At 42.8% G+C, this 15,984-nt stretch overlaps 1 protein-coding gene across 3 annotated transcripts; it reads right to left on the bottom strand.

Annotated features, from left to right (window-relative positions):
• Positions 1-224: 224 nt before the first annotated feature.
• Positions 225-5,855, bottom strand: mycn (MYCN proto-oncogene, bHLH transcription factor). Of its 3 annotated transcripts, none has more exons than XM_012867391.3 (3): positions 5,709-5,855; positions 4,686-5,337; positions 225-2,376 (listed from the first exon to the last, which is right to left on the bottom strand). In XM_012867391.3, exons 2-3 carry the CDS (start codon positions 5,314-5,316, stop codon positions 1,613-1,615), a joined length of 1,395 nt encoding a protein of 464 aa, XP_012722845.2. In that variant the 5' UTR covers positions 5,317-5,337; positions 5,709-5,855; the 3' UTR covers positions 225-1,612. The 3 variants fall into 3 exon arrangements, with proteins under 3 accessions (XP_012722845.2, XP_021174610.2, XP_021174609.2); XM_021318935.2 differs by having other exon boundaries at positions 225-2,379; positions 5,686-5,854; XM_021318934.2 differs by having other exon boundaries at positions 225-2,379; positions 5,709-5,854.
• Between the last annotated feature and the right edge of the window lie 10,129 nt (positions 5,856-15,984).

Below are 15,984 nucleotides of genomic sequence, written 5' to 3'. Positions count from 1 at the left end.
GAAATAGAGAGATGTGGAAATGTGTGCGTCCGTGCACTTGTGTGTGTGTGTGTGTGTGTGTGTGTGTGTGTAGGTGTGGGTGAGAGGCTTGAAAAAAAAAAGGGGGGGGCGAGCCGCAGGGTGCAGAGACAGAGAAGATTCAGAAGGCGCGCTCTTTCTTTGTCAAGACGAGGCTTCTGAGAGGAGCAAAACAAATACAGATATTTGGAGGCAAGACACAGGCGTAAAAAGTCAGGAAATTTTGTCTATTTATTTTTCAAAATGAGGTATTTCAAAAGTGCTATCAGTTGCAGCACTAAAGGTACATTATATGTAGTGAAAAACAAACATCTTATATCAGTTTACCCAGTTTTATGCACCCGATAGTTACAAATATCAACAAAACAAAAAGGAACGCTTTTAAAAAAAATTTAAAAATAAAAAAAGAGGAAAAGTCCCAGTACATGAGGATAGAACGCATCTGCTGTACAAAAAAAAGTCCGATAGAAGAGAAAAATGACAAGATAAAGTGATATCTACCAAGAATGCATTCTCTTACGAAAATATAAGTATCAAATTTAGTATGTATCACACTAAAAGCAAATAAATGTGTAAAATGTAGTGATATACAAAAAAAAAAAGAAAAAGAGAAGAAAAAATATGCAGTTATAGTACAAAAGTTTTTCTGACTCTCATAAACTGAGACCTTACAGTATATTTAAAGGTACGTATATAAACTTCCAGTCCAGTTATTGGCAGCTTCCTGACTTGAATATAGAAAAAAAAAAAAAAAACAAGAACAAAAGTGTAAATATAAAACAAGGCAGATCTGAGTGTATTTTGTCTGTACACTGTTGTTATATACAAAAGTGTCGCCTAGCAAGGTGCACAGTTAGACATCCATTGACTTGGTTTGAGCACCAGTGTGGTAAGAATGAGGGAAAGAGAACCTGTAGTGGCATTGTTTGTGTCCGCTATGACACCTCAGTCATCAGTTTTTTTTTTTTTTTTTTCGTTTTGTTTTTTTCAGTTTTGCAGTGATGAAGGCAAAAGTAAGCGTGCACCGCTGAACTCTCCAAGCAAAGTGCCCTCCAACACCCGTCCCCGTGCGGAATCACGTGATTCCAGGCTGGTGTCACAGTGAGTACAAAAACAAACAAACAAGTATACACGTAAAAAAAATGATATAAACAAAAAAAAAAAAAAAAAAACAGAGGGAGAGAAGACTAAAAAAAAAAAAAACACAACTCTCATGTCTCCCTCCTCATTCTTTCTCTTTTTGTCTTTCCTCGATGTGACTGGATTGAAAAGTAAAACCTAAACATTCTTAACGTCAACAAATGTGCAAAAAAAGTGGCGGCAGTAGAAGTCCGAGCATTCCTCCAGCAAACCCCCCCCCCCCCCCCCTGCACCCGCTTCTCTCCACTCTTCCAGATTGTGTATCGGCATCTGAAGATAAATGTCCTCTGAGATTTTTAGTGTTTCTGTGTGCAAAAGTCCAACAGATATAAAGGCCAGTGTATCTGTGCTTAAGTGTTTAGGCCTATGTCTGGAGGTTGGTGTGTCAGGGGGGGGGGGGGGGGGGGTTCCTCCAGGGTATTTGTGAGGGTTTTTACGTTGTAGCAGTTTTCTGTCAACGAGTCCTAGCGTGCTCCAGCCGCCGCATGAGCTGTTGCCTGCGAGCCTGGAGCCTGTCCTTCTCCTGCTGGAGCCTCGTCTCCTCCGTCTCCAGCGAACTCACGTACTCGGTCGCCTTCTTGAGGATCAGCACCTTCGCCGCCTTCTCGTTGTGCGCCAGCTCCGGGACGTGGTCGCGCAAGGTCAGGAAGCTGGAGCGCAGGTCGTTGCGGCGCTGGCGCTCCAGGATGTTGTGGTTCCGCCGGCGCTCGCTGTCCTCGGAGTCGGAGCTGCCGCGCGGACTGCTGTCGCCGCTGGCGCTGCGCTTGCTGCGTGGCCCCGCGACGCCGCCGGCGGAGCTGCAGGACAAGGAGGAAGAGGCGGAGGAGGACGAGCCGGTTCGGACGGCGGGGCGTGGAGCCTCCGACGTCTTCTGTTTCTTTGGAGGTGGGGTCAGGTCGTCATCCGAGGCGTAAGGCGAGGGGGCCGCGTAGTTGTGTTGCTGCTGATGGACCGAGCTCCTCTTCAGGATGAGCTCCTGAGGAGCACGGCTGATGAAGCGGTTCACCGCCGCAGGCCCCGAGACAACCCCTCTAGCATCTTGACTCTTCGGATGAACAGAGTTGGTTCCTACGCCCGTGGCCATGGGGGTTGTCTTGCTGATTGTGGAGCGCCTCTTCTCTACTGTAACCACATCAATCTCTTCCTCCTCTTCTTCTTCTTCCTCCTCCTCCTCATCCTCTTCTTCGTCGTCTTCCTCCTCGTCTTCGTCGTCTTCTTCTTCTGGGGAAAGAGAAAAGAAAACAAACGTTATCACTGACATGCCAATAGGTTTTCTCTATGTGAGGCAGCAGGTGTCAGGTAACTGTGTTCATAAATGAGCGAGATCAAGAGGGGAATGTGTGTGGGAGAGGACGCCGCTCAACGCTGTTTGCTCAGGCAGAAGCGTCTTAATGCTTAGCGTCAGTCACTTCTCTGCTAATCTGCTCGGCAAGCGTCGGCATGTTCACGCTCAGCACCGAGCGGACCGGGCTGGGGGGGGGGTTCTGCCTCGTATTCCAACTCCCTTCTTCAAAACGTCCCCTAATCTTCTTCAGCGCGATGAGACGGTATTAGTCTAATGCCGTCAGTCTGTTGCTGCAACCCCCGCTAATACTTCGGCGTTTGATACAGCAGAGAGGTTTCCAGAAGGTTCTCTGGTTGTAGGGTAGAATAGCACTGCGCCGCCCCCCACCTGTTGCCGTGCACTGCCAGTCAGCTGGCTGAGGGAAAGGTCATACTTTAGTCCCATACTTGCAATAAAGACCAATTCAGTAAAGGTGCCCTGCTGAAAGAGTGAATGACGGTTCAGGGTTACCCATCACTTTATTTAAGGGAATGCTGTTTTGTAAATCACAGCTGGCAACCTTTTTTTGCATAATAAAGAGATCATGTAGTATTTAATGTGCATCTTCAACGATCATCATACTACGAGAATCTCGCCCCGGAAGGGAAAAAACAAACAAACATAGTTTGAGGCTCTTCTGAGCTAAAACTGGGCAAATCAGCTGATTGTTACCAACGTGGGTTGTTCTTTTTTCGTTTCGGAGTTCCTGGAAGTGAGCAAGTGGAAGGCAGCGGGTGTGAGCCGCAGTTAAAATGCCTTTGTGATAATGGCTTTCATTATCAGCTCGGGAGCATCTGTAGAGTGTGGCATTTTACAGCTTATGGTAACCCACTTCAGACACCAGGCACACATGCTGATCGCTCATACAGACCGCCGCTGACATCAAAACAAAGCTAGGCACAGCTGGCTGGAGGGAGGGATCTGAGGCGGGGGGTGTGGCCGACTCTGCCACATGTGAGCTGCTTTTCACTCTTAGAAAGGAGCAGCTTGTGAATGTAGATGAGGGAGAATTTTTTTTAATGCCATTTCTGTCGTACAGCTGACTTTGTTTTATGAAGGGGAGGGGGGGCAAATATTAAAATGAGCAAACCATTCTGTTCTTTTTAAAGTGGGTATCCCTTTCATTAAAAAAAAGACTCCAAAACAGAGGACGGACACGCCTGAGGGCATATAGCGCAGGGATGGTGGGGCAGCAGGCCATCGGATCACCACAATTTAAGCCCCAAAACTGGAGTGGCGCCAGGAAGACAGCTGTCGACAAGGGAGCGCTTGCTCAAAAGCTCTCCTCCACTCCGCCCACCCCCAAAAATAAAAAGGGGAGAAAAAGAGGAAGAATCAGTCAAGGCTCTCCTCCGGTGATTTCTTTCCATCACTGCTGAGGAGGTGTTAGGTGGAGCTGACTGGGTCTGGACCCTGCGCTAGCCCTAAGGGGGGGTTTGTTGCATTGTTGTCCAAACAAAAACACACGGATAAGGACTTGTGTGAGTGTTTGTTTAGGGAAGTCATGCAAAAGAAGGGGGAGACACAAGTCCTACAGCACTGAACGGCAATTTTCCAACCTAACACACAATTACCCCCTGTGGTATTGTTGTGAAGGAAAGAAAGAACACGTCTGTGCCCTCCTTCCTCTTGCAGTTGACTGTATTCCTCTAGGTATCAGCTGAATTTAGGTCAGGCTGTTAAATACAATAAGGGCCAATTTCTCACATGGGCTCCTCTGTCCATGCGCAATGAAAGCATTTACGGCACACTTTTATCAGATCATCACACTGCTGAACACCTTTTCACCTCCTCCTCCGGCAGCCTGCTGCTGTGGTGTTTCTTGTTTTGGCTCCGGTGCCAACTGAGTTCAGGGGAGCTCACAATTCCCTATTTTACTGCCATCTGCCGGATGAAGAGCCCGTTGATTACATAAACCCATGGTTCACTGTGTCACTACTCCACTGTGCGCGTCTGCGCGCGCGCGTGCGTGTGTGTGTAATTGCGCGTTGAGGTGTGCGCGCTCGCGCGTCTCGAATGTGACGGGATAATCCGATTGTGGGTCAGTCATATGAACAAGATCCTCTCTGAGATATCACTGAGCTTCTAATAATACCAGTAAAATGTGTCAATTATGCGTACCTATGGCATTGTTTAATGTTTTTTGAGACTTTTCTTAAAAAAAAAAGTGTGAATGATATTACAGTGTTAAACTGATTCTTACCGGAGTCACTGGCTGCGCTCCCATGCATTGTGGAAGCGTCAACAGTCTCAGTTGCGTCCCGGCTGCTGCTCTTCTTGTTCACCGGGAAGGGGAACACAATCGCGGGGTCCACACACTCCGACACCGAGCTACGGCTCGCCACCTCCGGTACCCTGACGTACGCGTTCCTTCCCCCGGCCGATGCCGTTGAAATCGCCTTGCCCAGTTTCTCCGTTACCACCCGTTCCAGCTTTTCCCTTGCGGAGAAGCCGCTCCACATACAGTCTTGGATAATGATGCTGTTGGGGTTTGTATCCAAAGCGGAGCCGAAAAGGTCCCCGTCGTCGGATGCCCCCCATATATCGTCCTCGGGCAGGAGTAGCAGCTCAGAAGCCCAGTCCAGAGGGTCCCCTAAGCCGAAGCCGAGGGGGTCTGCCTCAGGGGAGGCGGTAGCCGCCGCCGGCTCTCCCGGTAGCGCAGCGCGGCTCGGAGAGAGGGGCGGAGTGGGCAATAGCTCGAATTTCTTCCAGATGTCCTCCCCCGGTGGCGCAGCGTCGGGACCACAGAGGTAGAAGTCGTCCTCGTCCGGATAGAAACATGGTTGTAAAGAATCAAACTCCAAATCGGAGTTTTTACTTATGATCGCCGGCATTCTATCCAACAATCGAAAATCCTGTGAACAGACAAGGGAGGTTCAGTCAGTGTGCGCTGCTGGAGAGCGTCTCCCCACATTTCTCTGTAACATAAGTGCTCTGCAGAAAGAGTCTGAGTCAAAGGCCACACACACAGATTCCAAGCTGCCTCCAGTGTGAGCTTTAAAAAACCGCAGAAATCTCACAGGAGTGCGTGCGTAAATGTGCCCATGACGCACAGGCAGGGCGCAAAACGTATGACTGCCGCACATTTCTTTTATAACATAAAAAACAACTTTTGTTAGAAAATAAATTGAATGGCAACAATCTAATCAGAGAACCGTTTCTAAGAAATACATGAGAAATAGATATATTATGTGATAAATTACCGTTGAAATGAGGAGACGCTCACCTCGTTTTGACTCGGGATGAAAACGCGCGAATCAATATTTCTCGTATCTTGCAGTCAGTAGCTAATACAGACAACAGAATTGAAGCAGTCATCTACTTTCGGAGCTAAGACGGTCCTCTGACACACATTGTGGGTCTCTGCAGAGTGTTATACATTTTAGTTTTGAGGGGAGGAAACCAGGCTCCTCCCACGGGTTGGTTTAGGGGAGGGACAATGCCTACCTATGCTGTGGACTGGGATGCGGCGCGGGAGCAGAGAAGCTTGCTGAGAGCTTTTTTTTTTCCAAGGTGAATGTGATAACATAGCTTTGAAACTGAAAGGAGCGAGCCAGAAAAAAAAAAACAAAAAAAACGTTTCCTTTAAAAACTGAGAGAGAATGGCCACAAAGTAATGCAAATAAAAATTAACAGAAGAAAAAAAAAAATAGCTTGCTTCTGTCATGTCTCTAAAATATATCAGATGGGGAGCTTTGTGAATCAAATTGTTAAACAGCACCATGGCAATCGGAGTGGTGCTTTAATAACAGCAAAAATTCACTTTTATTACATCAACTATCCGTCTTTTAACTTATTTTTGGAATAAATTCAGAAAATTCAACATATGGATAGAACATCTCTAAGTAAATTAATTATGTGATTGAATACATTTATTTATTCAATCAATCAGAAATTATATCTTTCTTTAGAATTAGTTGTTTAAAATGATATAGATATATACATTTTGCTGTAATAGTTTTGTTCTTTTTCTATCTTCCCTTTCTCTCCTGTAGACCTCTAAATATTTTGTCTTTTGTCCAATTGAGCCACCAGTCTCCCAATATTGAAGACAAAGCACAGCGCTCACCTGCGCCCTCTTGCGGACGAGAATAAAAACGTAAATCCACAGCGCTTGCTTTATCACCGTACACAGCGAGTCAAACAAAGCAATAACACACAGAGAGGAGATGATCCATATATATATATATCTAACTAAATAAAAGGACAAAATCCGGGCAGGGGAAACTATTAAAAGGATGTTCCGCTTCTAGGAAAACCCTCCTCTAGCAACTGACAGTCAAGGGGGAAAAAAAGGAAAGTAAAGAAAAAATAGGAAAAAGAAAGAAAGAAACAGGCTTTGCAGGACGGGGAGCTTTCAGATGCCTCCGGGATACAGACAGAAGAAGAGAAGAGTATGTTACGTAACCGCAAGCGGTGGTTGTAGCCTGGAGTTGTTCCCATTCCCTTTTCTAATGAGAGCTTAGGAGGAACTGCTCATCTGTAATTATGCACAGGCGTATACACAGTTTATGATATTGACTTATTTTCAGGGAAAAGATTCACAAAACGGCTTGTTGCTGAACCCCAGCTGCCAGCGGGAAGACCGACAACTTCCAGCTATTTTCAGACGAACAATAGAAACAATAAAATGCAATATATCAGGTTTTAAGGATCTTTGTTAAAAAAAGTCACTAAATGAACAATGTTTTTGTACTATAATCTATTTATCTAATGTTGTAAAATTATTGATTTTATTGCTGCGGGTTGAGTTCAAACAACCAAAGCCAGTAAACTGAGAATCTGCAGCTGTTTGCTCTACAGGCTTGGAATGGCAGGGAGTTTCCTGGGACCATCTCAGCATTCGGCTCCCAGGAACTTGGAGAAGAGATGGCTGTAGAGTCTGAAACTCCCCACAGGCTCTTACATGTCCGCTCCTACTACTTTTTCTCAAACTGGTGGTGTAGCGCTGACCCTCCAGCAGCAACAAAGGCCTCCTCAGCTATGAAACAAGACTAGGAGTGGGAGTGGGAACACACAAAGGAAAGTCTTCTTGTTCTGTGAAGATCAGCTATGCACAGGAAATTGTATAGTCTGTCTATCTATTTGTCTGTCTATCTGTCTGTCTATATTCCTATAATAGTTAGAGATCATGACAGTTATCAAATTTAACATTTAACATTTTACACTGAATGCAACCTTCACGATTGTTTAAAGGTTTGTAAAATAGCATATGCCTAAACTGCCGTGACTGTTTTGGGATTCAAGTTGTTTTAAGAGGGTAGAAGTTTACTTTGGTCTTAGTTTTTTCTAAGACTAGCCATTAGCTTTGATCTGGATGTATACTGAATCAAAAGGTCAAGGGAGAGTTCTCCACTGCAGGTAGGATATTTTGTGGTTGAAACCTTTCAACAGAATCTCACATAAAAAAAAAAAAAAAAATCACTGATTTTGTTTGATTTGCCTCGATGTTGGTGATTTGACCGAAACAAACGAGGCATTACTATTCACTTTAATAGAGAAAATGTATTAAAAAAGACAAAAAAACAACAAAAAAACTTTTAAATATGTATATTTCAATTGCTCATTAAAGAGCTATGTGCCTCCTGCCCTCAGTTTGTACTTTGGATGAATGAAATCCATAGACACGAAAGACAGACTTGTCAGACAGAGGTGGAGTAGGCTCTGGCCTCTTTGCTTGTTGTTTTTGTGACAATCACGGCATCCCCCAGCCTCCCCCCCTACCATTCACCTCTGGACCGGGCCATGGATGGTTAAGCAATTAGGCCAGTTTGGATAAAAGATTTATAAGTCACCCTGCTGGATCGTGCAAACACAAGCGTGTTGTGAGAGAAATATGCCTCAATTTCACAGAGACCGGCTGTGTCAGGTCTGACAGGCAGAAGGCACATCAGCACAGCTGCATGCACGCTCTATGCTGTGATGCTTCTATCAGTGTAAACAAACAGCAGGGTACAGGGCTTTGATTATGTAGCAAGGTCCGATGATACACTCAGGATATTTTCTACACTCACCTGAGATAGGACCAACATTCAAAAGCTGCTGTAAAAACAGAGCTGTTGTTGGAGTCCATTTCAAATAACGATACATTTAGCAACTTGTATCGTCAATTTTCAATATATTTACCATTGAAAATCTATTACGGAAGACAATATTTGATCCGTTATGAAAATAATTTGTCGTACTTGATCACATTATGACTGAGGTCCACCTCACCCTGTGGCAACAGTTGAGCTTCTGTCCCAATGTCTCATTTTGCCACATCTCTTTGCATTTCTAAAAAAACGTATTTTACGTGGGTGTGACGAAATAACGGGGGTTATGTGAAAGATCAAGTCCTATCATGTCTATTGCAGAATGCCTTTTATGACGCACCCTTATTAAACATATTACGTGTGCATTGAAATGAAGTGTGTCCGCTTTAGCGTGTTTCTCTGGGAACAAAAATTTAACTTTGAGCCATCTCGGTCTTAAACGTCAATGCTCAGAACCCATTGTTCTTAAACCTTGGTACAAAAGTAGTACATGTCACCATGAATATTAATATGAATGATTTAGCTACAAAATAACAGACATGTTAACCTCACACTGGTGCTGGGGATTGGCTAATTACATCTATTTACCTGGTAACAACATAAAACGCATTTAAACAAAGTGTTGTCATCGCAGAACACAACAACCTGGAAAAGTCCAAGTCTTGTTGTATAACTGTTTTAAAATATCTGTCAAGATGGTCATACTTCACAAAGTTTGTATTTACTGAGGTGGTTGTGGAAAAAAAAAATAGAAGTTTAAGAACCACTTCCCTGTATGATTGTCCCCAAGTGGTCCAATCTATTCATTTGTTAATTAATCAGAAATGACAATAAACCCTTGTCATGTCAGCCACTGCACACCATGGTGAGTGAATCTTTCTAAGTGCAGACAGAGCACCTGCATAACCCAGAATGAGACTACGTAGCATTATACTTTAGATTATTAGGTAACTGGTGCAACATTTGCACATCATTTACATACATTTTGTATTGATAGTTTTGTTAAGACAAAACAAATTTGTTGGTTCCAAAGATTTTTTTACGGATAAATTGTGCATATGGTAATGTTGCACAGTGGCTCAGTCAAGAATCAAGAGAAGATTCAAGAATCAAGAATATTTTATTTGCCACTGCCTGTTACCTCGACAAAATTTCTCTTTGGCTACTCCATTTCATAGTTGGTAGCACTTTTGCATTGCAGCAAGAAGGGTTTAAATCCTGAATTCGGCACAGCACCATGGTGATACTTGTTCTATAGTTCTAAAAAGCAATGTACATTGTCATCTTTGTCCAGAAAATTTGAAAAAATAAAACATTTGAACTAGAAACACCTCTCTCACCATCGTTTGCCTTAAACAACTTGCAGAAGTGTGTTCACGGCGAATAGATAAGTGCTTCCTTTAAAGGACTGTTGCTGTTTTTTCCCCCTTGTTTAAGAAGCCCTCTCTACACAATGCATTAGCTGTATCCATAATACTAAACCAGCAAAAGTAAAAGTTTTTTTATTAAATTTATTAATGTTTTTTTTCCCATACACTGTCAATAAAAAAAGAAGAGATAGAAGATGGTGCAATAATATTCTATTATAAATAAACATCTTAATTTTCTCTGTCAGGTTGTTTAACTTACAATGTTCTTGCCTCGAGTGTCCAAATAAAAGCGTGGAAAAACAACCTTTTATTAACAGGTATTAGTTTTTTTTCTTTATCCCTGTGTCTCAACATGTATTTTCAAGTATTGGAATCCTTGAGGTGTGTTTAGTTCAGTCAAACATTCCCAACATCAAAGTGGAGGGAAAATCCATATATAAATCCTGGAGTGATTTAAGTGGCCCATATGGTGACCTGCGCAGCATTCAGTCTGTGTAAGCCACGAGGTCTCCCGATCTTTAATCATGCCCTGTCAGATTCCAGAGTGGCATCCTTTCCTCAAACAAGTCCTGCACAATGAAGAAGCCATGTTTGTCCAAGATGATCCACGCCATTAGACCTCAGCTACAGCGAAACCCTCCACGGCACAGGCCACGCCCACACAGCGGAGTTTACATACCCTTCCTTACCCCATCACCCTCTAGCTCTTATTCCTTGCCAAATATTCATAGCACTTAAACCTTTTTTCACATTTCCTCACCTTGCAGACACAAACTTGACAACATTATCTCGGGATTTAATTTTATAAGCCAACCCAAAGTAGTGCCTCCACCCCAGTCTTGTATCAGATGCGATTAAAGCTACAGAACCTATTGTCAAGACAGACATTTTTGCCCATTCTTTTGTTGTTGTTGTTTTTCAAAATAGCTCAAAGCAAGTCAGATTAGATGATGACTGTTTGGTTCTGGTTTAACCTTTTTTTTTTTCTAAATGTATCCCATGTCCCCAAATGGCTAGTGATAAACGTGACTTATTTCTTTGTTTTTTTTCTCAACAAAGACTTTCTTTTTGCCTCTCCTCTGAAAAGGACAGATATGTGGGGTCCACAAGTGGTTGTTTTCCTGTCCACAGATTTTCCCAAATGAGCGGTGAATTTGCCATGTCTCGGTTAGCTCGCAGCAGTCACAGCTGAATGTTTGGCTGTAATGTGACAAAATGGGAAAACGTCTAAAGGCTTTAAATATTTTTGCGAGGCACCGAAAAAGTCATCCCACTGGATAGTGTCACCGTGTTCCCTGGCAGCAGTTCTCTTTAAATGTGAAACTGAATTAGCCTCAAGTGATGACTCAGGTAAAAAGAAGCTTTTAACATTTAAATACTGTGGCAGATCTGACTTCATCAAGAATTTGCAAAGGCAAGTTACAACATAGCCCCAAGGAATTTCGATGAGCTCTCTAACAATTCCTGCTTGGCCAAGAAAGAACAGGGGGAAAAAAAAAGCCTGATCATTATATTTTGAAACTAATGTGAGAAGGCTTGTGACGTGTTTATTTTCCCCACATGTACTTTTTTTTTTCAGGCACATTTTTCCCATCAAGCCTTTTTTTTTCCAGATAAGACAAAACTCATAAAGATATTGCCAACAGCGCAGCGCCTGTGTGAAGGAAGTGGCCGCTGTCTTGTTAGATCTTGCCTTCAAACTGTCTCTAAGTATGCCGACAGTTCTACCTGTACAATTAGAGAGTCACATCAGGTGATTAATGGAGCACATAAACATCAATTTTTTTCCCCACTTGGGCAATGCCTTTTGTATATGTGACTGCCAGAATCGCATGTTCATGCTTTCCTTTGTCACAATGGCCAATTGCTTTTGGAGCACATAAAAGCTCATTTACCTTGCAGGCAGTTTCATGTATAGAAAGCTGTGGGTTTTATTGCAGCATCATAATATTTATGAGGTTACTCTACCTACTAAAGAACTGCTCAGTCATCCTAATCTGAGATGCAGATCTATCTAGCTGATTTCTTCAGGACGTGCTGGTAAGGAAGTAGAGCCTAGTTTAACAGTTGACCAGGTGAAGAATGCGTTAAGAGATATCACGCACATGATAACCAGGAATCCACGTCTGTGTGGGAGTTTTTGCAGAGATTGACGATGATACGCAAATGTCCTCGTCCCTCCCCCGAAGTGAAAGTGTGAATCGGAGACCGATTATTGTGCAGATGCTATTACAGCCTTCCCTTTCATAGATTTCATCTGAGTTCCTCGAATTAGTGTTTTGCTTACTTATTCATTACATTGATCTTTTACATCCCTCACCCGTCACCATTCGGGCGTAAAATCGGAGGTATTCGCGCAACCCTGTTGACGTGTAGCTCACAGTAGATGTTCTGGATGTTGTCATTACCATTTATCAATAAGCTTGCCCCTGAAGGTGAATGTGATTAAGAGGCCTGACGATCAACTGGAAATCGATAGCATTGATGGATTGATAGCGGGATCAGCAGCGAAAGTGATCCGGTTTATCTGATCTGATCATGAGTGAAACAGAAAGCTCAACCGACCCGGTGCTGGCTGGACGCCATGAAATGTGCACCCAAAACCCCACTCCAGCCATTTTTGAAAAACCTCTCCAGACTTGCCCCAGGAGAAAGGTTTGGCTGTATAAAGTGTTTGAAGCGTAAATTCAGGTTTGGCCTGACAGCTTTATGGGCCCATTGTTGCTCTTTGCCCTTTGAGTTTTGGAGTTGTGAATCAAGGGAAGGAAGCCTCGTTTAACTGATGATGTGAGTCTCTGTTGCACACACATGCCCCCCCCCCCCCCACCCCACCACCACCCACACAAGATTCAACACAGGTTGATCTAAAAAAATTTAACATCTTAAACAGCGAGCTTCCCTATGTGAGCATATAGTGAGTGAAGTATTTAAAGCCGTCATTTCTTGTGATTTTGATGATTATGTCTCAGAACATCCAAATATTATTTAGGATTAATAAGAGTATATTTTAGATAGAAATGTTAATTTCTATTCTCTCAGTACTTGGTTGGGCCTCCTCTTGCATGAATTACTGCATCACGCCGTGGTACAGAGACAATCAGCCTGTCGTTCTGCTGAAGTGTAATAAAAGCCTGGGTTGTTTTGACAGCTGCCTTTAAGTCCTCTGTATTGTTGGGTCTGGTATCTTATCTTTCTCTTCGTAATACCTTATAGATTCTTCATAGGGTTCAGGTCAGGCATTTTTTTCTGGCCAATCAAGCAAAGCAACACAATAATCATTGAAGCCCCTTTTGGTACCATTGGGTGTGGGTGGGTTCAAACAAAATCAGCATCTCCACGCAGCTCGTCAGCAGAGGGAAGCATGAAGTGGTCTAGAATTTTCTGGTAGACGGCTGTATCGACAGAAAACACAACTGACCCACATCAGCAGATGACATGGCACCCCAAACCATCGCTGGCCGTGGAAGCTTCACACTGGACCTCAAGCACTGTGGATTTTATGCCTCTCCATTCTTCTTCCAGACTCTGGGACCTTGGTTTCCAAATAAAATACCAATTGCACTTTCATCTGAAAAGATGACTTTGCACCACCGAGTAACAGTCCAGTTCGGTTTTCTCCTTTGCCCTGGTAAGATGCCTGTAGCCTCTGTGTAAGATTTGTCTGTGGGTAGTGGCGCTTGATGGTCTCCGTCCAGTCTTTGTAAAGCTCCCCCAAATTATCCAACGGATGCAGCTTGAGGATCTTCTCAAGGCAGCTTTACTCTTATTTATTTGTATTAATATTTTTACCACAGCAACTTCACCAAGATCACCATGTCTCTGTTTTTTAAAATGGATTCTTATCACAAAATGTAAATAGAAAATTAGTTTTATATGAACAAAACAGATATTTAAAAGCTCGGAAAGGATTTGGGAAACTACACTTCAAGAGCCACCTAAAACAGTTTCTGCAGTTTTATGTTCTTCCTTGTTGGCCTCATTAGCGCTGACGCGCAACATGTGCTACCTCTAGTATCTAGTGAGAAGTTAACTCTTTTAAATCACGAGAGATTACAGCTCCTGATGAAACCAACACAACTTTGAGCTATCACCTGCTGGTAGATATCATTTACTGGGGTCACTAAACATTTCCTTAAAGTAGACTGTGAGTAGATTTTAGATTGTTTGTTGAAATCGTTGGTTAAAGAGGTCCTTGAGGTAGAGAATAGGTAGGGTTTACGTAAAATTCAATTCAAATTTAATTAATTGAGAAAATACAAAAACATCATTAATCCCAAACAGAAATTAAGTAAAACTGATGTATTTAACTGGTGAACAAAGACGTTTTTTTTAGGTTCCACAGTCTAATGAACTCCGACAATATTAAAAGAAACTGCTTGGTCTTTTAAACTTACATCTGTTTCCTAAAGAAATGTTTTTACCTTAAATGGACAAATATTCTAACACAAAGTAATCCCTGGCGTCACAGTTAGGGTCATATATAAAGCAGAAACTTCTCCTACATTGTTCCTCAAAGAGAGGACGAACTGTTCCTAAGGCAGGCATTAATTGATGCATGGTTAAAATAAAACGTCAAATGGCAGACAGCTTCTTTTTATCTGAAAAAGAAAGGTCTGAAGGCCAACACTGCAAAAGTACAAAACTGTGATGATGTGAAATGAAGCCCACCCTTCTAAACTTGTTCACATTGTTTTGATTGATACTCTTTTGGCAGAGTTTGGAAAGGTTGTACACAATTGTTTTGATTTAAACAAAGATTAACAGAATGGAATGCAGGTAGCTTGATGGACACTCTCTGGCATTTTTGCCCTTCAAGGAAGATGGTCCTCAATTTTGATCCTCTATCTGTTTGTAGTGTGAATTCAGTCAAGAGTGCATTCGTATGTTCTCAACAGTTCCTCTAGCTTCTTTCCATGAAATTAAAATTGTGTTGGACATCGCCAGCTTGATGTGTTTTATAAACAGCCACATGCAGCTGAAAGATTGGTGACCTGTCAAGGGTATACACTGTCTGTTGCACATTAAATGCTCAAGATAAGCACAAGCAGCCAATGCAAACCTGCTAGGATCAGGTATGTACATAAAATTGAATGGTAATGAAGACCACGACTTGTAATCCAGGACAATTCAATTTTTTTCCGTCAGGTAGACAAATGGGGAAAAAAATAAATTATGAACCCAAATAATATTTTTGTTGCATATTACTCTGTAAGATGATACATGAGTTACGATGTGAACTAAACGATTAAGAGTGAAATCCCTAAAATCACGTCTGATGAGCTGGTATTTTTTTTTTATTTTGTGAGTTTTATGCGCCTGATTCAAACTCAGTTTGTGCAGCTGATTATCTCTGTACCAACTGAACGTAAGGGATGTTGTGTTGAAACATGAAAAGAGGCAGCGCTGTGCGTCTTAAAGCGAAACCACCACCTCATCCCTCCTGCCGACTTTCCCTGTGCAGTTGGTGCAGCTGTTGGAGGATTTTGATAAAAGCGTAGATAACTCATGACGTATAAAGCATGTTTTGTGTCATAACATAACCAGTGTGATCTCTGTCTTGAGATAAACGTTCAATGTGGGCTTTAAGGAGCCCAAAAGGAACAAGATAACGCACACTAAGTGTCTTGTTTGTCGATGAACACTGATGGAAGCCGGAGATAGCCAAAGTCCTTGTTTGGATTTGTCTTCACCTAACACCGTGTTCCACGCAAACGGTCCGCAGTAGCGCCCTCATGTCTAAGAACCGGCATTTAATTCTGTCACTTCCTCTTCTTATTACTTCATACACAGATAACCCGCAAAACCAAACAAGCCGCTGGCCCTGGTGAACCCTGTTTGGCCCTCGTGGAGGTCAATCAGCTCTTTCTAGCGTCTCCCTCCTCCTTCATCTGCCCGTCTTTATCTCCGTGCATTTGTTTTGATCCTCGGGGGTCATTAGCCAGACTAAATGTTTGTGCGCACACAAAGGGAGATGGTTAATATGTTTCAACGCATCCATTTGTCAGCCTTCTTGTCTCCGACTGCGCAGTGTGTGTGAAAGAAGAGCTTAGCGTCTCAACTGGCATTTCAAGACTTACAAGCATTTCAACACCTCTGG

Source organism: Fundulus heteroclitus, chromosome 15, assembly GCF_011125445.2.
Source record: "Fundulus heteroclitus isolate FHET01 chromosome 15, MU-UCD_Fhet_4.1, whole genome shotgun sequence".
In the NCBI taxonomy this organism is placed as follows: Eukaryota; Metazoa; Chordata; class Actinopteri; order Cyprinodontiformes; family Fundulidae; genus Fundulus; species Fundulus heteroclitus.
Note: the sequence above shows the minus strand (reverse complement) of the source record. Positions and strands in the feature narration are given on the sequence as shown.

Bases quoted from the DNA above. Each gene is read 5' to 3' on its own strand.
- mycn (XM_021318935.2), bottom strand. From the start codon at position 5,316: ATGCCGGCGATCATAAGTAAAAACTCCGATTTGGAGTTTGATTCTTTA. The intron at 2,380-4,685 runs GTAAGAATCAGT...CTCTTTCCCCAG, and splicing joins GAGCGCAGCCAGTGACTCCG to AAGAAGAAGACGACGAAGAC.